General features: G+C 45.1%; 1 protein-coding gene across 1 annotated transcript in view; it reads right to left on the bottom strand.

Annotated features, from left to right (window-relative positions):
• Positions 1-367: 367 nt before the first annotated feature.
• YPEL2 (yippee like 2) overlaps positions 368-23006 on the bottom strand; it is a 60386-nt gene continuing 37747 nt past the window's right edge. Inside the window, exons 3-5 of the mRNA XM_030881760.2 lie at positions 7654-7697; positions 6516-6624; positions 368-2531 (exon numbers count right to left, since the gene is read on the bottom strand). Coding sequence (XP_030737620.1) covers positions 2442-2531; positions 6516-6624; positions 7654-7697 — 243 coding nt within the window. The 3' untranslated portion in view covers positions 368-2441. The remainder of the gene's footprint in view (positions 2532-6515; positions 6625-7653; positions 7698-23006) is intronic.

A 23006-nucleotide genomic window follows, 5' to 3' on the forward strand; every position in this document is an offset into this window, starting at 1 on the left:
CAACGGATAGTAATTGAAAAAAATACCAGAACCGGGGTCTAACTGGAGCCTGCTCTGATCTGTGTAAGAGTCAGAGGCCCCATCCCCACAGACACAGTGGCACATCAGTCTCCTCTGCCCCTTGAAAATTCTAGGGGACCTCATGTCCAGTTTCTATATCGCCACGCTCCGTTCTTACACACCTACCCATGTCCTCCCCAACCCCCCATACCGTCTTCTTTTTATGGAAAGGATTATCAATAGCCAGGACGTTTCCTGAGTCAAGAGGCTACTAAAAATACAGAAATGATTTTGTTATCCCTTCAGCAGGGATGGGGAGGGGAATCTATGATTTCTATGCTGGCAAGCCAGCTTAGGAATGTGAAAGTTGAATTTTTTTTTTTTTTAATTGAGATCTGGGGCCTGGGAGCCAGAGGAACTATTTCTCTGGGATCGGAAATGAAAAGACTTCTTCTGAACCTCAGTCTGCTTTTTAGTAACGTGGAGAGAACAACTTAATCTCCCAGGCTACTAAAAGCACCAAAAGATGTGGGCAAGAAGCCTTCGGGAACAAAATTCGATTTTTAAGAATCTTCTTTGTCTTACAGAAGCTGTCTGCTGCTAAACGTGTGGCTGGGCAGGACCACACCCATCTCAGCCCCTCGTTCCACAATCAGCACACAGAGACTCAAAAAGGCATTTCCACAACAGACTCACCCCCTCTGGGAATTTGGCTCAATTCTGAAAATGTCCTGGGTTGGCCGCTTTAATCTTCTTTAAGAATTTTACAGGTTCTCATCTCCATGAACTCACTCTTTTGTGACTTTTAAGGTGAATTTTCCTATAGGATCAGCCTACTTGGGGAATGAGATGCTGAGAATTACCTAACATAACCTACACATATCTTAGCAATAATAATATTTTCAGTCTAAGCAATGAAATTAACTCAGTTAAATGAGTTTCGGTCATGCACCGTGTACTGGCTAAATTGCTGTAGAACAGACTTCACAGTGTTGATTAAACGTAACAAACTCCTCTCTCTCTCAAGAGCCTTACAGGGATTTGTTCTCCACTTCCCTAATATAATGAACTTTGGATGGGGAGGCGGGGAGTGGGGTGTAATACTGGAATTTATAACTTGCCGTTTGACATCAAATCTGAGACCTTCCCATCGCTGGATCACATTGACAGATTTGTCTCCACACAACACACGCAAGTAAAAGAGAACAGCTAGGGGCATGAGGAATCTACCGGCCAGGTTATCACTAAGCTCGAAGCCTTGGGACTTTGTTTTCCAGGATCTACAATGATAGAACTGGAGAAAAACACCCAAAACTCTGCGTACAAAGAATTGCTGATCTCAGTGAAGCCACTGCATACCAAAGAAAATGCACTTAACCTGTTATGGTTCAAACCTAAACTATTCCCGGCACTGCCCCGCCCCACCCTCCCCTCCTTGCCACAATGCTCTTCTCTTACTAAGGTTCAGAAAAAAAGGTCAGTCAGAACTGCTAACTGGTTCTACTTTTTATTTTCTCTGGCCCAGTATCAGAGCCATTTCTGCAGGAGCACCTAAACTGCATCCCCCTTTGTTCCCTGTTACCCTCAATCACTGATTTTACTCGGTTGCTGGTCAAAGCCTTTGGGACGTTTGGATCTTGCACCCATTGCAAATGGCAGTCCCCTCTCCTGTCACCTACAGTGGCTGAAGAGGCAAAGATGATTACCCAGAGGAGCAGTGAGGCATCAGAGTCATCAAAACCATGTGGGCTTTTCCCGAGTCCCTCATTGCTGCCAGGACACCCCCCAGCTCGGCCCAGGGGAACCAGGCCGGCCCCTGCCCCGCCAGCTAGAATAAGGGCCACTTCTTGTGCTCATTTGCTAACCTGGCACATTTGGTGTCAGGAACAGAAGCTTCTGATCAGAGAGAATGCAGTCATGAGGTATTTTTTTTTCTCTTTGTCCTTTTAGACAAGTCGATTATTTCAAGCCTAAGTTCCCAGGTCTCCAGGAGCAGCACAAGTTTGTTCCTACCTCTACCCTCCCGTCCCCTACCCACCCGGGACCCTCCTGGTTCCCCTCTTCCTCACACCCCTGTGCTGTGCCACTGTTCTCCTGACAAGAGGCCATCAGGCAGCTCTTCAAGGGCCCTGGGCCCTTTATCAAAGTGGGCTGCCGCCATGCGGGCAGGCATCTGTTCCTTTTGTTGTTTTGCTTTCAGCCAACACTAGAACAGAGAGAGAAGCCAGGATCAACTCACAAACAGATACAAAGCAAAGAGACAGAGAGACAGCAATTTAGAGGCTGGTCACCAGAAAGATGGTGGCAGGGTGGGAGAATGCCCCAGATGGCAAGGCCCCTAAATGGATGGAACCAAGTGTTCAGTCACTCTCTCACGCTTGGGTAGAATGTTCGGTTGGATGGCATTCACGTGGACACTGGGTTGGGTAGATGCTCTCCAATCAGTCCCAGCCATTGTCCTTGATCATGTGTGCTAGCTCAATGATGTATTTGCCTTCTTTATATTTCTGGCTGCTTTCAAAGGCATGTTCCTAGGAAACACAAAGGAAGAGAAAAGACACTGAGTGACCAAAGACAAGCAGATGACTTTTGGGAGCATAGGAACCAAGGCGGGGCCAACGACAGGTATCAGGACCACTGAAGTCCGGCTCCGGCGTCACCCAGACTCACTGAGAATTCCTACCACTCAGCACACTATGTCCCCGTGGCTTAACTGCAGCACTGAGGCATCAGCAGGGCTTTCTCTATATTTACAATAGAATTTAAATATTTTTAAATTTAAATGTTCTGAATTTAAACATTCTAAATATTTTCTCAGTATTTGCAATAGCGTTTCTTCAGGATCTTTGCTCATTCAAGTCTCTGGCCAAACGTCACCATCTCAGTAAGGTCTTTACCAAAAATCACAACTTCCCAGGCAGCAATCCCTCCCCACCCCCCTCTTTTCCTGCTTTATTTTTCTCCACAGCACTTACCACATTCAAACATGCAGTATAACTTGCATATCTATTTTGTGTTTTGTCTGTCTCCCACTACCGCAAGATAAACTTCATGTTTTGTTCATTGATAGATCCATCTGTATGTGTGTGTGTGTGTGTGTGCGCGTGTGAGTGTGCGTGTGTGTGTGTGTATAAAATCTTAGGGGCACTTGGTTTCTGATGTTTACCAGAAATCTGCCCTATGGAGGTATCCATAAAGTTTCTGTGTCATTATTTTATTTTATTATTATTTTTTGGCCGGTCTGTGTGGCTTCTGGGATCTTAGTTCCCCGACCAGAGATTAAACTCGAGCCCTCGGCAGTGAAAGCCCGGAGTCCTAAACACTGGACTGCCAGGGAATTCCCACTGTGTCATTATTTTAAACTGTGCTTGTTAGGCTTAGAGAAAAGACATTCAGGGACAGAAACAAAATAGATTGTGAGGCCAAACAGGTCTCTCTTTTATTTCTTATCTTGCTATTTCCATGTCAGATGTGTTAAGTTTGTTTTTCCATCATTGCTTTTCTCCAGGGAAAAAGGAGCTGTATGAACTCCAGGCTGAACGACCTGGCAGCCCTTGAGCCCTACCCAGCTGCCAGGCCTCCAGAGAAGGGCAAACCCAATGCAAACCAGCTGGGAGGTTACCAGCTGAAACTTACAGCACTGCAGGCTCTCCCAGCTAATAAGCCCCACAGAAATAAGTCCTGCATAGGTGTAGGGTCAAGGTGACATTCTATTTGCAGACACAGATACAAAAAACCATCTTGGTATATCATCTGAAAAACACTGGGTATCAGGGTCATCAGATGGCAAAGCTCATTGTGCAGAGCAGTGGACATCAGCTCTCCCTCCCGAGTCCCTAAATTAGGAAGGAGTTAAATAAATCCTACTGTCAATAGATTCCGGGCAGCATTTGTATGGACTGTATCTTCTGTTCTAGAGCTCAGGGGCTCCGGGTCTCAGAACAAGAGTTCAGCCTCTTGTTGAGAGAGGAATCATTCCACATAGCGGAGAGGGGAGGGGCACCGAGAGAAAGTGCAAACACACCACACACATACAAGAGCTGTGGGCTCAGCAGTAATTTCCCTGACACCTCATTATTCCCCAGCTCCGTTTGTGTGTGTGTGTGTGTGTGTGTGTGTGTGATGTGTACACAACCAGAGGAATGTGGTTTGGGAATAGGACCTATTGTTCCACAGTAGTGTATTCAGGATAGAGAGGAGGAAAAAACAAAACTAGCAAAGTGACAGTGTGTCCCTATTAAACAAAAAAAAAAGAAAGAAAAAAGTCAACACCCCCCAAGCCACAGGGCACTTACAAAATGTCACAACTGGATTCCAGTAGACAGCACTAGATCTGGAATTGAAACAAACATCCCCCCTAAACCCCACGTCTACTGCTTCCTAGCATCAGAAGCATCATTTAAGCATCTGACTTCCTTTTACAATTTACAAAATTATAAACTTTCTGTTTACAAAATTGGGATAATTACAAGTACTTCACAGGGTCATTATAAGGGTCGGAAGGAATAATCGAATGAAAGGTTGGAGCACTGGGCCTGGCATGTGAGAGGTGATCAATGAATGTCTGGGGAGATGGATGTTCCTCTGCTGTCCTGTCCAGCTGTTGTAATTTCACCTGTGGTTTTCCCCCTTGGTATCATGACTATAAACACCCTGAGGGCAAGAACTAGATCTCATTCACTTTTGTATCCAGCACAAAGGTTCTTAATAAAGCTTTGTCAAAGGACTGAATCATTTTACCTGAAGAAAGGAGCAAAACCAACCAAGTCAGATTTATCTTCTGTATATAAATCCAGCACATGTTCAAGGAATAAGACAGCCAAGAAGCTGGGAAACAAAGAAGCAGCAGAACACTTTTGGATAATCAAAACCAGACCTGTGGCCCCCAGATCACTCAGAGGGGACCAGTGGCCATACAGGGGGAGAAGGGCCAAGGCCAGTTTCTCCCGTAGGAAGCTGTGGTTAAACCTTCTTGGCATCATGAAACACAGTGTCCAGGTTTTTTCATTCTCATTCTGAACGTTTCAAGGAAGACATGAAAAGATGGAATCTAAAGGCCATGCTGCTGCACTGCAGACTCCACCTGCAGCAGTTTTTTAGGTCTGCACTTTTTTTTTTTTTTTTGGCCAAGCCACGGAGCTTGTGGGATCTCAGTTCCCCACCCAGGGACTGAACCCGGGCCACAGCAGTGAAAGCCCGGAATCCTAACCACTAGGCCACCAGGTAACTCCCCAAGATCTGCACATTTTTGAACTTTATTTAAATGGAATCATACTTTCATGTCTGGCTTCTTTGGCTCAACATCTTTTTTCGCATACACTCATATTTTTAGAGCAGTTTTAGGTTCATCACAAAAAGGAGCACGAGGCACAGAGATTTCCCCTATGCTCCCTGCTCCCACGTGTGCACGAGCTCCCCCACTATCAAAGTCCTGCAGAGTGGGGCATTTACTGCAGTCAACAAACCTACACTGATGCAACCTCAACACGCTGTGGGCGGTTCTGACTACTCCTTCAGGCTCCTTCCCAAGCTAGCTAACGGCAGGTCCTATGAGCCAGCCCCACACTGATGCTCTGCAACGGACAGGACAGGGGATTTGAGGCATTTTACATGGAATAAATTGCCCTCCCAGAAACAGGAAGACTCATTTTTCAATATTCCCACAATGAGAGAGAGGGCAGAGAAAAGCACTGTGAAAAGATCTGCCAATAATAATAATAACAATAATACAGGTTGACTTTCACTGAACACATATACCTCCTCTCACCCTGGCAAGGGACTGCCTACTCTCCTAGGTACCAAGGAGATGTTAAAAATATCTATTGAGTTAAACAGTGCAGGAATAAATGTCCAGTTGGGCAAGTCCAGCCATGACTATATCTGACAGTGGACATTAATTAACACAATATTTGATGATGCCTAGCACAGGGTCTGGGACCTAAGAGATGTTTTGGGGACATTTACTGGAGCATCAAAGAACATGGGCTCTGCAGTCGGACCACCACCTGGACTCCTATCCTCGTTTGGCCATGTAATGGCTAGACAACACTGGACATACTATTAACCTCCCTAAGCCTCAGTTTCATCACCCATAAACTAGGGATTAAAATGGGTAAATCCTTATATTCTAAGGATTCTGTGAAGAGTAAATAAAATAATGTACGTCTGGAACACAGTAAGTTGTCAGGAAATGTTATGTGCCATTGTTATTATTACTATTATTATTAATTAGAGAGGGTGTGTGTGTGTGTGTGTGTGTGCGCGCGCGCGCGTGCACGTGTATCAGGAGCAGGTGAAGAAAGGAGTAGGAGGGGTGGACTGTCAGTGAAAAGGGGATGAGTGTGGCAAACAGAAGTGTGCCAGGAACTGCTCTTTGAGCTCAGTTTCCCATCCTGGTCAAAGATAATCCCACAAGGCCACGGGAGGCAGGTAGAAGAAAACATTCTTCTAATGTGCGGCTCTCAGCTAGTTCCTTCATGGCCCTCTCTCCACCAGTCAGACTCTTTGGTACTTACATATTTCCAGCCCAGAGTGGTTTTGCAGTTTTCACAGTAAATGTCTGCGACGGCGTGCAGTCCTGTTAGCAACACGCGCTCTTCTGCCGGCCCGCAGCCCACGTTAACTCTGTGCCAAGGGACAGAGAGAGAGAGTGGGGCGTCAGGCACGTGCTCACCATCAGTTGTTCAAGCTGGACTCCCAGCAAAAAATTAACTGAGTACAGCTGCCTGAAGGGAAGCCAACACTGAGAAGAGCATCGTCTCTAACTGAAACCAGGAATAACCTCCGAAAAGGTAGCCACATGCAAACGTCTCCGTTGAGATGCATTTCAGATCTGCAAGTTCTGATTCAATGAGTCTACTAAAAGAAGTCTTTATGGTTGAGACTTTGCTCAGGATTTTTCTAACAAATGCTTTTAGCCTTGTGATTTAAGGGGACAAACTGACAACCACACTGAAGTCCACAGCCATGAGCACAGGTCCTCAGAGCTTCCTGAGGACTGACTGCAGCCAGAGATGTCAATCATGACGGCACAGTCCTGTCCTGATCACAAGGATGGGTGAGCCCCATCTATCAAATACATAGACTCCTTCACAGAGCACCTATTATTTTAGACTGAACACGCTAGATCTCCATTTTCACAGTTCATCAGGCTTGCTTTCCTAGAGAAAGCTGTAAGCAATGCTGAGGGCTGTGGCAGACTGTGCATCTGTAGGAGGGGATGAAGGCTCTTCACTAACTCCACTTTATGAAGGCTCCTCCAACCTTAGTCCTCCAGCAGACCCTGGGTCCTCTGTTCACCCTCCTTCTCTTCCCCAGAGACACATCTCAGGTCTAGTTATGAGACCTCCCATGTTGAAGCTCTCAGAAGCACTTCAGCTTCTTCCCTAGGAGACTACAGCCCTCTGTACTTACTGGGGGTAGTGACTATATTACTTTTAGCCAAAGATGATGCCCCCCCCCCCCCCGCAAAGTCCCCAAGGATGACTGGCTACAGCTTGTGGTAAATAATGCTCCATGGGTGTGTGTGTGTGTGTGTGTGTGTGTGTGTGTCAGAGAGGACAGGTTCCATTGTTTAATTATCATTGAGCCTTGCTTTTCCCCACCCCTCAAAATTTGCACCGAACAATGGATGTACCATTCAGAGACACTCACACTGAGTTAAAGAGGTATGCTCGTCCTTGACTTCCTTGGAACGACTGAAATGCAAGAAGACAAATCGATAGTTAGAGATCCGTTTCACCCACCCATTCGGGAAACCAGCCCCAAAGCACAACAGTCATGACCTTGCAGGGCTGACACGGCTAACAGGGAGCAGTGAGCCAGTTAACCCTCCAGCTAGCAGATGGCATGGTGGGAGGAGGAGAAGGCAGAATAAACAGAGCTACAGAGCCCGGGACAGCCCACGCTCGGACTGTTTTCACCAGCCCAGGTAAGAAAATATCATGAATCCACACTGGCCTTTCCTGGACCCACTGGATTTCAGCCACCTGTACTGCCCACAGCTCTCAAGGTCGGCTAGGGCATGGAAACCAGCACAAGCACCTCTGCTTGCCCTCTTGGTTCGACCCTGCAGACAGCAAAGAATCCCCAAGGTAAGAATAAACCACCAAACCCACACTTCTCACTGGTCTTGCTTTCTTGGAGATCTTAACTGCTAGATGAGTTACCATCCTCCCAAACGGCAGCACGAAAGCTCTCCTTCTGAGGTGTAAGCAACGTCAGCTCTAGATCACAGGAATGCTCATTAAACAGTAATCCCACTTTCACTTCCAGCTTAAAGAGGAGCTTCTTTCTTCTGGCTGGAGGATGGCAGGGAACAGGAGAAACAGGAGCCAGAGCTTGCCGTGCGACTTGGCATCTACTTCCATTAACACAGGCCCTATCCGTGTTTTCCTCCTCTGGTTACACTGAAACGTCTGGCTGACATGAGCCGTCCATGTACTGCATTTCTGCCTGCATTTTTAATGTGGCCTGACAACTGTACCCTGAATTAAACATCCTGGTCTGCTCTAAGACCACTCTTAAAATAAATAAACAAACAAACAAATAAAGGACTCTCCCATGACCTCTGCTATTCAGTGGCTGGAGAAGTCTATGGGTGACTGGTTAACAGATGACCAAAGGGTAGGAGAGAACCAGACGGGACACAGATCACTGCCCATGAGACAGCTGTTGTCAGAAGCACAGGACTTTAGGGATCAGTGCTGCCAGCCGGAGAGAAAGGTAAAATTCTTGACTTGTGGAAAAACTGCCTTTGGGGAAGCTAGATTGTTGGTTGCCTCCAACATACAAATGTACCAGAAGCCTTGGCTCCCAGGTGCAGCTCTGAGGAGCAAGCAGATGTTCCCCAGCTGCTGCTCAGGCTGAAACCAGCTCTCTTTCCTTTGGGTCTTGAAACATCCCCGGGGAACATAAGAGCTCCAGGCTAGCACTGAGCATGAATAGGAGTGTCACAGCCTCGAAACCTGGAACCCGGAAGTCCATGCCAAGTGTTTGGATGAGACAATGTCCCAGCAACACAGACCCTATATTTGGCCAACCTGTTAGTTCAACTTTGGAGCACAAGACATCCAAGCAGCGCCAGGATAGCAAAAGCTTCACGATCTGGTCCCACCAACCTCTGCAGTCTCTTCTCTTGCTACTTCCCCACTGTGTCCTTTGCTCTAGTCAGGCCGAACCACGTGCAATTCCTGGAACTTGCATTTCACCAACTCTGACCACCATCTTCCCTGAGATGGGGAGTCTCCTCCACTTGACCAATCCTAAGCCTGAGCTCAGCTTCCTCTCTTTCGTAAGGCTTTCTCTGACCTCCCCAGGAAGAGGTACCCATTGGTACCCATGTACTGGATTCCTCTTGTTCCCTGCCTGTTCCTTTTTCTTAGCTCTTAGCATACTGGATTTAAATTGTCTCTCTGTCTAACTCACTTACTAGATTGTGAGCTCCCTGAAGGCATGAACCATGTCTTCAATCTCTCTCTGAACTCACAACACATAGCATGAATCTGGCCATCATTTATAAAATATTTATTGCATGAGTCAATTGCCTCTAATTTCCTTTTTTTTGTTCTTTAAATGGCTTTATTGGTATATATCTGACATACAATAATAAAGTGTGTATATTTAAAGTGTACTATTTGATGAGTTTTGATACCTGCATATACCTGTGAAATCATCACCACAACCAATATTATGGACTATCTGTCACACCCAAAAGTTTCCTCATGTCCCTCAATCCGGCCATCTCTTCTCTCCTCACTCTCTTCCCACTCATCCTCAGGCAGACACTGTCTACTGTCACTATAGCTTGTATTTTCCATAATTTTTAATAAATGAAATCATACAGCATGTAGTGTTTCTTGCCTGGCTTCTTTCACACAGCATAATTCTTTTAAGATTCATCTATGTTGCTGTATATATCAATAGTTCATTCTCTTTTCATTGCTGAGTCATATTCCAGTCTGTGAATTTACCAGAGTTAATTTATTTTTGGTTTGATTTTAATAAGGGATTTGGACTAGTTGACCTCCAAGTCTCCTTCCAGCTCCAAAATTATATTCTCATATAATTCTGTGGTCCTACATTATGGATAATTGGGAGTGCCACCCTCGAGGAAACTTTTATCAAGATCTTCAAGCTAGAGCTTAGAAGAACGTGGTTATGGGAAAACAAATTCTAGAAGAAAGCAGACTGGAAAACGACAACATGAAGTAACACAGCTTCACCATTTATGGCAGGAAAAGACATTCACTTCTCAAAGACTCACAGATCACCTGCTACCTGCTGGGCACAATGGGAATGCAGGGAGAGAGGCAGCACTGCAAAGCTTTTCAGGGCAGCAGTCTCCCCAGAAGGTACACCAGAAAATCCTTCAGGGTAGGGGGAAAATACTAGAAATTTTATCTATTTAAGTTTATCTTTAAAAAAAAAAGTTTCACTAAACAGTATTTAGCAATGCTTTCATTTTATATGATCTTTGGAGTTCAGAATTGATATGCCTGTACAAAAATTAAAATGGAGGATATTCAAAAGAAAATGCAGGAGAAAATCTTTGTGAGCTTGCGTTAGAAAACATTTCTTAGATACTACACCAGGAACACAATTTATAAAAGAAAAAACTGCTAAATTTCATCAAAATTTTAAACTTTTGCTCTGAAAAACACTTTTAAGAGAATGAAAAGATAAGTCATAGACTGGGAGAAAATATCTACAAATCACTTGTCTAACAAAGGACTTGTATCTAAAATATACAAAGAACTCTCAAAATTCAATAATAAAACAAGAAACCCAATTTTAAAATGGGCAGAGATTTGAACAGACTTCACCACATATAAACAGATGGGAAACAGGCCCATGCAAAGATGCTCAACATCACTAGTCATTAGGGGAATGCGAACTGAAAAACATAATTGAGATATCACTATACACACATTAAAATGGTCCAAAAATTTTTTTTAAACTGACAAAACTAAGTGCACTCAAGAATGTGTAGCAACTGAAATTCAGACATTGCAAAATGGCACAGCCATTTGGATAAGAGTTTGGCAGTTTCGATTACTCAAACGAAATGAAAACCTATGTTAATACACATAACATGGATGAATCTGAAATGCTTTAGCTAAGAAGATCATTGGTTGCCAAAGGTTATAGGTAAGGGGAAAGTGTGACTACACAGCGGTAACACAGGAGTTGGAATTTTCTTACCTTGATTTCAGTGGTGCATAAGTCTATGCATTTGTCAAAACTCATTGGATTTTTTAATTTTTAAATTTACATACAGTAAAATTCACTCTTGTTGGTGAAATCCAATAAAAATTTTAAAATAAGCCATCTCTAAACTCTCCTATATCTGAACACCGTACTCCTATATTTGTACAATTAGGAATTGTAAAAAATTTCCTGATCTATTTAAAAGTATTCCAAACAAAGAGCTTCAGAGGAGTTTGAAGTCTCGTTAAAAGGTACTTTTCTAAACTACCAAGTTCAGCAAAAACCTTTGTATAACTGGTGGGTGGGTTGGAAAATGGGGATCATGATTTTTGTAAGCTCAAGGATGCAAATGTTCCATTTGAATCTACCTTTGTAAGGAAGTTTTCATTACGGGCAACTGTTAAAATGAAGTATAGAAGTATACTTTCCTAGGGACACACCTCTGAATCACTGAATCACAAAGTGATAAACCAAGATTTTTTTTTTCCTAAAAAGAGGGCATATTCAATCATATATACCTTCAATAAAATAAGATTAAAAGCAAATTTACAATTGTTTTATTTTTTCTTCCATCCTTTTAAATTACAGAAATTATTAAAGTTTTCTAATATTTGTTTATAATGTAGGTATTACATAGTAACCCATGTATACCATTTATAAGTAAGTAGACATATTAGGAATACATGCTCAAACACTTTACTGGTAGGGGTATGTGATTTTAAAGGTTTGGAGGTCACTGTTCTGGGGGTTCCAATCTGTTTCAGGCAGGGCCTGAGAGTCACTTTCTCTGGCCTGACACAGATTCGAATTCCTAGAGAGTAGGGTGGGGGAGGGCACATGGCAGGGAAGAGAGTTGCCAGCCAGGCCCAGAGGCGCCTCACAAGGCCACCACGGTTCCTCCAGGCCTATTCTTCGAGAGAGAGTGCTGGCAGAGGTCCACACTCTGCAAAGGGTGCCGAACCCAATCAGGGCCGTCTCGGTGGCAATACCTACAGAGGTACCTCCCCAGCGACAGTATCTATGAGCCTGTCTCCTCAGCCTGGCACTCAGGACCAGCTGAATCTCTGGGGCAGGATTCTGGAAGCTTTTCCACCGTGGCTTCCACCCTGGGCCCCTGCCAAGCCAACATTTATGATGAGAAAAACATTCACAGAGAACAACAGGCATCTTGCAAAGAGACAGAGACAAGAATAGCCCGGCTGGGTCACTGTCTCCTGTGGGCCCCAGCCCAGCCTGGCACAAAGAGGCACGGTCTGGCGCTCCCTTGAGTGAGGGTGGTACCCAAGGTGGGGAGACTGAAAGGAAGTGAAGGAAGCAATTAGAATGAAGCAAACAGAATTTCAGACCAGGAGATCCCAAACAGACTGTCGGACACATTTGTTTGCTGTCATTACTGCCAGGCAACAAGGCAGCTCTCTTCCATGTTGTGTATCAATGAAGGCTGGTATTCAGGACTCCAGAAAAGGTTTTCTTGTTTTTGTTTTTTAAATTATACAAAACTTTTCTTCTGTCCTTTGAAGGAAGGTAATAGTTCCAGGCCCAGCCCTTCCAGCCAGCTCAAAGGAACGGAAAGGGCTTTGAGTTTCCTGTTTAGTAGCCCAAACCACTGATTTCTGGCCCCTTTGAAAGTCTGGAAGGCAGCAATTCCTTTTAAAAAGTAGGAGGACCATTGAAAAAAAATGAATACTTGTGGGGGGAAGGTGGCAACAGAGCAAACATGTGGGCTCCTCCTTCACTTGAACAGGCTCAGGCATGAAGTCCTCCTAGCATGAAGCAGAGCCTCTCAATCGCCTCTCTCTGGGAACGTCAACCATCATCAACCGAGTATGTGCCCCAGGAAGTGCCCAGAGATGAGGGAAGCAGATAGCCACCTGACTACTCAGCTGTAACATCTGGAAGCTAGACCAGCCCGTGCATATCTTCGTATGATAAGAGGATCTCACCTTGGCTCAGAAATTCAGGATAAAACCCTGGTTTTACAACTTCAACTTAATAGCTACTTGACCTTGGGAGAATTATTTAGCCTCTCTCGGCTGCCACATCTTTTACATCTGCAGATGGAAACCATGCCTATTTTCCAAGTTGTTGAGAACAAGAAGTAAAACAAGGTAAACAGAAGTGCAGAGTAGGGCTTCCCTGGTGGCGCAGTGGTTGAGAGTCCGCCTGCCGATGCAGGGGACGCGGGTTCGTGCCCCAGTCCGGGAAGATCCCACGTGCCGCGGAGCGGCTGGGCCCATGAGCCATGGCCGCTGAGCCTGCGCGTCCGGAGACTGTGCTCCGCAACAGGAGAGGCCACAACAGTGAGAGGCCCGCGTACCGCAAAAAAAAAAAAAAAAAAAGTGCAGAGTAAAAAGATCAGTTCCCTACCTTCCCTTTTTGGCCTTTTCAGGAGCCTGGAGAAGAGAGAAGAAAAGGTTGACTCTCATCTATTTGGTTCTTCAAAATTCTTTTCTTCAGTGACTTTGGTGTCCCCCTTTCTCTATATTATGGCATAAGGCCACTCTTCCACTCTTTGTAACTCAATATCCATAAAAATGTAGGGATGGAACTGAAGCTCCCCATGATCCTTTCCACTTGTAATAATATGAGTATTTTAAAGCACCTGGTGCTTACTTCTCCAACCTACCATCCATAGGTACAGCATTCATTACATGGGCTTTGAAGAGGCAGGACTGCCAGAGTTTGAGCCCCGCTTGGCCATATACTCACTGTGTTACTAACTTGATCAAGCCAATTAATTTCTCTGAGACTCAATTTTCTAATCTGTAAAATGGGCACAATAATATAGTATTCACACTCACACCAGATCTGTATAAGAAATAAATGAGATACTATATATGAAAGAGGTACTCCATAAACTTCAAGGTATGATAGGTAGATAGACAGATAGAACCTTACCATAAAAGTTACCTTTTTAAAAAAATAATTAATTTATTTATTTTGGCTGTGCTGGGTCTTCACTGCAGCACGCAGACTTCTCTAGTTGCGGCACGCGGGCTCTAGAGCACACAGGCTCAGTAGCTGTGGAGCGCAGGCTTAGTTGCGGTATGTGGGATCTTAGTTCCCTGACCAGGGATAAAACCCGGGCCCTCTGCATTGGGAGCTCAGAGTCTTAACCACTGGACCACCAGAGAAGTCCCAAAAGTCACCCTTAATGTATACAATTCAGGGGCTCTTGGTGTATTCACAAGATTGTGCAACCACACCACTATCTAATTGCAGAGCATTTTCACACCCCCAAAAGAAATCTTGCATCATTACCAGTCACCTTGCATTTCCCCTGTCCCTGGCAACCACAAACTTACTTTCTGTCTCTATGGATCTGCTCAAGGTACTATATGCTATACTATGTACCATCTCAGTGAGAAGGTAACAGAGGTATTAGATAGAGATACAATGGAGGATTTGTAAAACTCCTGCCTTGGGGTGTTGGCTAAATGTCGCACCTCAACATTTTGCTGGGGAAGGTCAGGGCAGTCCCTTTTCCTTTCTCATTCCTTTCTGCATCCATGGTAAAGCCTGGTAGAGTTTGCTATTCAGGGTCAAAGTAAACCACAGGTTCCATTCCAAAGAGCTGAAACCCAAGCAAAATAATACTGGATCTTGTTTGGATTTCACCCTTGAGGAAGCATATGGAGAAAGTGGGAAGGGTGGTAATAAAGAACAATGAAAATGATGAAAACTTCCACAATTAGAACCTGGTGCAGTTTAAAGAAAACTGAACAGTTAGCTAAGAGGAAAGAAGATTAAAGGGGATTTCTTCCATCTTCTCTGCAATAAGAACAAGAGGAAATAGAAGGAAATAAGAGAGACTTGGGTTAATTATAAGGGAAGAATTTCCTGACTCTGTATGACTTCCACACTAGGACACAGGTCACCAGGAAAGACTAGGAAAGAACAAAGCCATTTGTATGTGTTCATGGCTTACAAAAAGTTTTCACACATCTGTCTAGAAACTTCAAGATGGGGTAAAAAGCCATGTGTGTTGCCTAGGGGCAGAAGCATGGCTGCTTCCAGCCCTCTTTGGCTGGCTTCGAGCTTTGGTAGATCTCAACTGCTCTCCCATTCCTGAAACAGATGGAGGGAGGGGCAGGGAAGGGACTGGCTCTAAAGGAGGAAATATCTGCTGTGTGGAGTCATAAAATTCCAAGGGCATGGGAGCATACACGATGCAAACTATGCAAGGAACTGAATGGCAAAAACAAAAGGTGGTGTAGGGCCTGAGGCCTGGGGGCCACATTTAATTGCTGAAATGTGGAGATTTCGGGATCTAAGTCACTTAAATCATTTAACGATCAGACCTTTCAATTCAGCAGATGCCGTCAGCTCTCAACCTGCACTCCCTCCTGTTCTCCATAGAGAAGGCCTGGAAAACATGCATTCTCCACAGGGTTAAAGAGCAGGGGATTCGTATGATCAGACAAGCCCCATCTTCTACAGAAGAAAGGCTGACATGTCTGTTCCGGGAGACTGGCTTCCGAGTTAGAGAGTGAACAGGTGGAATCAGGATGTAATGGCAGCCAGTTGTTAATAGCTGGGTCCTTTGCAGTTCAAATATAAAACTAAAACTTTTAGGGGCTGAAATAATGGAGCGCAAATTTCTCTCAAAACCATCAGGCCGGGCTTCCCTGGTGGCGCAGTGGTTAAGAATCCGCCTGCCAATGCAGGGGACACGGGTTCGAGCCCTGGTCCAGGAAGATCCCACATGCCGCGGAGCGACTAAGCCCGTGCCCCACCACTACTGAGCCTTCACTCTACAGCCTGCGAGTCCCAACTACTGAAGCCCGTGTGCCACAACTACTGAAGCCCACGCGCCTAGAGCCTGTGCTCTGCAACAAGAGAAGCCACCGCAGTGAGAAGCCCGCGCACCACAACAAAGAGTAGTCCCCCCCTCAGCAACTAGAGAAAACCCACATGCAAGCGAAGACACAATGCAGCCAAAAAACAAAAAATTAAATTAAATGAATAAATAAATTTATTTTAAAAAAAAAAAAACACCAGGCCCTTCCACTTCCACCATCAGGTATATATTTGAAAAAACCAAAACACTAATTTGAAAAGATACCTGCACCCCAATGTTCACAGCAGCATTATCTGCAGTAGCCAAGGTATGGAAGCAACCTAAGTGTCCATCAACAGATGAATGGATAAAGAAGACGTGGGGGCTTCCCTGGTGGCGCAGTGGTTGAGAGTCCGTCTACTGATGCAGGGGACACGGGTTCGAGCCCTGGTCCGGGAGGATCCCACATGCCGCGGAGCGGCTAGGCCCGTGAGCCATGGCCGCTGAGCCTGTGCGTCCGGAGCCTGTGCTCCGCAACGGGAGGGGCCACAACAGTGAGAGGCCCGCGTACCGCAAAAAAAAAGCAAAAACAAACAAACAAAAAGAAGATGTGGTATACATATGGAATCTAAAAAAAGAAAAAAATGGTTCTGAAGAACCTAGGGGCAGGACAGGAATAAAGACACAGACATAGAGAATACACTTGAGGACATGGGGAGGGGGAAGGGTAAGCTGTGACAAAGTGAGAGATTGGCATGGACATATATACACTACCAAATGTAAAATACATAGCTATGGGAAGCAGCCGCATAGCACAGGGAGATCAGCTAGGTGGTTTGTGACCACCTAGAGGGGTGCGATAGGGAGGGTGAGAGGGAGACCCAAGAGGGAGGAGATATGGGGATATATGTATATGTATAGCTGATTCCCTTTGTTATAAAGCAGAAACTAACACACCATTGTAAAGTAATTATACTCCAATAAAGATGTTAAAAAAAAAAAAGAAGATGTGATATAGATACACAACGGAATACTAGTCAGATGTAAAAAAAGTGAAATTTTGCCATTTGCAGCAACATGGATGGACTTGGAGTGTATTATTCTAAGTGAAGGAAGTCAGACAGAAAAAGACAAATACTGTATTTCACTTATATGTGGAATCTTAAAAACACAACAAACTAGCAAATAAAACAAAAAAGAAGCAGACTCACAGATATAGAGAACACACTAGTGGTTACCAGTGGGGAGAGGAAGGGAGGAGGGGCAACATAGGGGTAGGATTTTTTTTAAAAGGGTTATTATGGGATTATATGAAATCATGTGTGTGAAACTTTTGAAAATCATCAGGCCTTTGAAAACAATTCACTATGAGCTGCTGAAGTTAAGAAGACAATGCAAGTTAATACACCTAGGAAGAACACAGTCAATTTCCTGGATTTATGTTTCAATCTACACCTCTGCTCCCAAAACCACCTGGGCATTGGCGAATGGAAATGTCCTGACACTACAGAGGATTGCTGGAAAGTCAGTGGGCAAAACCTACAGACTCTCAAGGCAAGTCTTCCCCTGTAACCAATCCAGGCAGAAAGGCCGGAAGAGGTTTTCCTCCAAGACTAAAGCCACATGCCGCGGAGGGGGTTGCTTTTTAAACGTTTTCTAACAAGCAATCACTACGGTGAAACTGGAGGCAGTTTACAGATGAGACTGAGGTGGCTCATTAAAATAAATTGGAAATGGTGAAATAACAACAGTCACAGCTCACAGTTATACAGTGCTTACTATATGCCAGACAGATTCAAACTGTTTTACATAAGCCAAGTAATTTAATCCTCTCAACAATCTGATGAGGGAGGTACTTTTATCGTTCCCATTTGACAGATGAGGAAAGCAAGGCAGAGGTTAAGACGTATGCCCAGCATCAAATACCAATACGTGACAGAGACCCAGGCAGTGTGGCTCCAAAATCTAGGGGAAAATGAAGATGGCATGACAAGGGTGTTGTCCAAGTGACTTCCTAAAAGAAAGGAGCTCAACAGAATTAGACTAATACTGACACGCTTACAGGACCTCAGAACGTACAAAGCACTTTCACATACATTAACTGATTAACCTTCAAACCAACAGAGGAGGAATCTGAGGTCCAGAGCTGTTGAGTGACTTACCCAGTTTCACAAAGCTTGTAAGTCAAGGTCAGAACTTAAACCAACAGCTTCTGACTCCAGGTCCCAAGATTTTTCTAGAATGTGTTCACTTGGAAAATCTGTCTCTTTGAAGAAGAAGGATGGATTAAGCTGTCAGAATTGATGAAAGTCTCTTAGGTTATTCACCTTCCTCTGCCCTGACTCCATATTTACTTAGCAACTGCCTAAATTTAATTCTCTCACTCAGTGGGTTTACCTTCAAGGAAGATAACACACAGTCCAAGCTTTCGGGATTATTTGCTCCACTGTAAATTAATTAGAATTCTGGTCTATCAGTTAGCTTCCTACGAGTTGTGTTAGGGTGAATCACTTCACCAGAGCTTGGTCACTCTTGGGTGAATGGATAAAATTTAATTTGTAAACTTACAATGCTTAAGGCTGACAGGACCACCAAGAGAATGTTCTCTGCAACCTAACCTGAAAACAGCCTTCCCAGCTAACTACTGAATGAATGATTCTCGTTTCAAAACTCGTGGGAAAAAATAATTAAGGTAAAGAAGCCCTTTAAAGTACCCCCCCCCGCTTTTTTTTTTTTTGGCACCTGGACTTCATGGCAAAGAATGAGCAGAGAACCCAGAAGAATGCTTTGGGGGGTTTTCAAAAAGAGAAATACTTAACTAATTGCAGTCTGCAGGAATCCCATGCAGTGGATTGTAGGTTGGGTAGAGTGGAGGATCTCAAAACAAAACAAAATATACTTATGACTTTATCCAGTTTTAATTTCATAGGTCACTGGAATTTGAGGAGCCCCAAAGTCAATTACACACCTGATGCAAAGCTCTTGTCCACATTTCTACCAAACCTCTGCTTAAATACTTCCAGGGATAGGGAATGCCTCCTCAGAAAGCCCATTCCACTGCCAGCAGTTCTGACAGTACCAGAACTCCTTCTACGAGCTCAACTCCTGAGAGCTCCCTGAATACTCCATCTTTACATCCTTTGGTGCCAAATAACTTTACAGCTTTGCCCATACCAAGGTCTCCTTCTGTGGGCTAAGCCTCTCCCAGTTCAGTAGATGAACTAGATTCAAATCCCAGTTCTGGCACTTTCTCTATTGTATGCTCTTAGGTACATTCACCTCTCTGTTCTCAAGTTCCTCACCTGTCAAATGGGCTAATAACACCCACCTCACAGACAGTAAAGTGCCTGGCATACGCCAGGCCCTCGAGAAGCGGTAGCATCCTTCCTTCTACCAGCTCCTTCAAATTTCCTGTACACAGCACGGTTTCACCCTCATTGAGTCTACCACTGTGTTTTTTGTTGTTGTTGTTTTGTTTTGTTTTATTTATTTATTTGGCTGCATTGGGTCTTAGTTGCAGCACGTGTTATCTTCGCTGCGGCATGTGGGATCCTCAGTTGCAGCATGGGAACTCTTAGTTGCAGCATGCGGGATCTAGTTCCCTGACCAGGGATCGAACCCGGGCCCCTTTCACTGGGGGAGTAAAAAACCACCGTGTTTTTAACCTGATTTTTCATTTCATACTAGGTATTCCCTAAACACTTTCAACACTCTCCTCTCCTGGAAATGCTAATCAAAACACAAGGCCTTACTTATACAGTCAGGCTTCAGGTTGTACATACAAACTGAAGTAGGCCAAGTACTGTGTTCTCCCCCACCCCTCATGGCAGATGTCCAGCACTAGACTTTCCACCTGTGGCGTATTAGCATATATCTACATTTAACCTCTGTATTCATATACCCCCAGGGACGGGGCTGAGTTAGGAGTAGAGAGTTATATGAAATAGTTACCAACGAAGAGACAATGTTATTTAAAAGGGCTTGAAGAAACCACAGCCAGAGAGCTCTTATGAAAGAGACTTGAGCATACAAATGTTAGAAAGATGTGAGCATAAAGGGCTTGCCAACGTGCAAAAGTTGGGCACTGGTGGTTCTCAGTATTCCTTCTAGAAACAGAACACGACTGGGTCAGAACAACGAGCTGACCCCCTCCCACCCCTGCCAGGCAAGGCTAGATCATCTGCCTCCGACCAGCATGACTTCCTTAGGCAGACCCCTGATCCTCTGAACTGGGAGTTGCATCATCTGTGAAATGAGGGGGTTGAGTGAGGTTCCTTACGAGGGCGAATATTCCATGAGGCCATATTCTCAAGAGAGCAGACGCCTTGCACATTAAATGAACATTTCTGAGTCAGAGTTAGACCTCTTTTCTTGTGTTTTTAAACTTCCTGTTTATCTGCATAAAAGGGCTTTTCTGCTCATCAGCTGGTCTATCTTATCTAAGTCCTGGCTAAGACTCATCCTCAAGACACAGAGACTTAAATCCCTTTCACCTATTCTGGTGCTCAACATTTTCCCCTGGCCAACAAAAAAGCCTGAGGTACATTGTGAAATATCAGGCACTAGAAAATCATCTCCCAGGCAAAAAGGTTTTGTCACACTAAAGCAGTCTATGATAGTTTTTAAATGGCGGGGGGCGGGGGGAAGGGGGGAGATCTAAATCAACAAATATTTAATGTCCCAGACCTTGCTCAGCCCCAGAGTGTGTAGTGAGCAGCTCTGCCCAGAAGATGCTTCAATTCCAGCAGAGGGCTCTCCTGGGAGACAAAGTAGGGTGAAGAAGATGGCGAGGACCTAGTATAGCCTCAGCACAGCCTGTCTATATGCCCATCTCTTTCCCAGGGGAGGATAATAACTCCATGAGAAGTCAGCAGTGGTCCCTAGATATTTGCTACATAATAAGAAAAACAGTGATATCTTTTATCTCCCATAGTTGGATACCAAGTCAGGGCATTGCCTCAGGTATTATCCCTGTTTTATAAGGCAGCTGATGGGGACAGAGTCACACCTGGAAGTTCAATCTCAAAAAGGCCCTGTCTCTCTTCTGGGCAGCTACTTCGTCTGGAAGTGTGTGTGAGCACTGTCCATTGTGTACACATCACTCCCCTCTCCACTGATCTTTCCTGTGGATGGGAGCGGACAGGGCGTGGGATCCTTAATAGCACTAGACAGCAAATTTGAAAGCAGACCTTGTTAGTTTTAAAACAAGGATCAGCCAGTTGGACCACAGAGTGGGTGTTCCCATGCAAATCCCAGCACTTTCAAGTTGCTCCCTGAACTGAGCCCAGCCAGGACAGCAAGCCGTGTTTTTTTGCAACCAGCACTTTGATTAGGTCTAGAGAGGGACTCAATTAGCATCATGGAAACACAGAGCAGATTTCAGAAAGGAAAGGTCAGCTGCAAGCCCCAGCATTTGCTATCAGCCATCTGCCAAGCAGGAAGTGCTACTCAGATCTATTTTTAATCGTCTTCCCTAGGCAAGGGTTCCTGGGAGAATTCAGAGGCCAGGCTTACTCCAAGAGAAACATTTAATTGCTACCTTTCTGTACACGTTTTTAAAATAGTCTCTGGATACTCTGGATATCATTTTAAATATATTCTGGACACCAACTTGTACACAGAGGCCCAGTTCTGTAATGGAGTGAGTGTACTAACTCCAGGGTTCATCTCCCAAACCAGTGAGACTGGCAAAGCTAACTGTGCAAGCTTCCTGGTCACTCTCATTTTTATTTTAAGTGCATCTATCACTTCAGAAAGGTAAACTAATACCAGTTCATCTGGCAGTAACTCATTTGTGACTCAAGATATGGACTGGCTAAAGAAAGGAGAAAGGCTTCATCTCTCCTCCCAGGGACCCAGCCTGTGCTGTGCTGGTCCACCCAGGCGCAGGAACGTTTTGTCCACTGGCTTCTTCCCCCTCCCAACTCGCAGCAGCACTCGTGTCTCAGTTCCATCCAGCCCGAGGAATGAAACATCTCTGCGAGGTCTGGACAGGGAGTCTGGCACGGCCATTGCAGATTATACAGAAACAGAGCCTGGCTCAGGAACCCCTGCATTCTCCCAGCCCACACACTGAACACCGAGTTTCCTTGTCTCTTGACACTTGCAAACGTTCAGCCTCCAACTTCTAGCCTAAGGTAAAGCTTAGCGTATGTACAAGTATGCCTTAGCCAAGTCAAGCTCCATTTGCCAGTAAAGGACAGGGGCCAGGCAGCTGGCCACCACCCAGGGCTTGCCCCGCCAAACACAAAGCTGGGGAGCTACAGGACCCGCTGCACCCCATGACAAAGGGACAAAGGGGTATGCCCCAGGTTTTACCCACCTCTCCACCCTCCCTCTTCCCTTCTCTTAGAAGCTTATCTGTCAGTGAGCAGCCGATGGGAAAGCTAAGCTGAAAGGGCACCTTGGCTGTGGGATCTTTGCCTGAGGATGTGAAATAAGAGACTGGGTATTTGGGGCAACTTAACACCAGTAGGAGCCCAGCCAGAGGGCCAGGGAGGAAGGGACTGAATAGGTAGACATGCGCCTCACAGGAGATCTAACCCCTCTGGGCTGGGGGGCTGGGAGTGTGGGGGAAGGGAGCAGGGCTGGAATCCCTCCCCTCAGTGGCATGGAACTCTGCTCTAGTGAGCTGTGGCATACAGGTCCCTGGGGGGGAGAAAAAAAAGGCCACTGCACAGGGTCACTCCCCCTGACCCAGTTGGACCACAAATCAATTGGGGCTTCTGAGCTCTGCTGAGTCTTGAGTTCCTCTTCTTTCTGGTTTCAGGAGCAAAGGGAGTTAATCAGTAAACAGCTTAAGAAAGAATAACTCTTCTTCTGCCCCTGCCAAAGATCACCTGTGCCCTTCCTCTGCCCCTTCCCCAGTTTGCCATGGCTGTACATGTCAGGAAACCCATTAACACAAACAAAAGGACACCCAAAGGAGAGCTGGGGTGTCATGTTTGGTCCAAGTGCTAAACCCCAGGTATAGGAAGTTACCTGGAGATTTCAGAGCCAGGCAGACTGCCTGGGAAGG

This window comes from Globicephala melas, chromosome 20, assembly GCF_963455315.2.
Source record: "Globicephala melas chromosome 20, mGloMel1.2, whole genome shotgun sequence".
NCBI lineage: Eukaryota > Metazoa > Chordata > Mammalia > Artiodactyla > Delphinidae > Globicephala > Globicephala melas.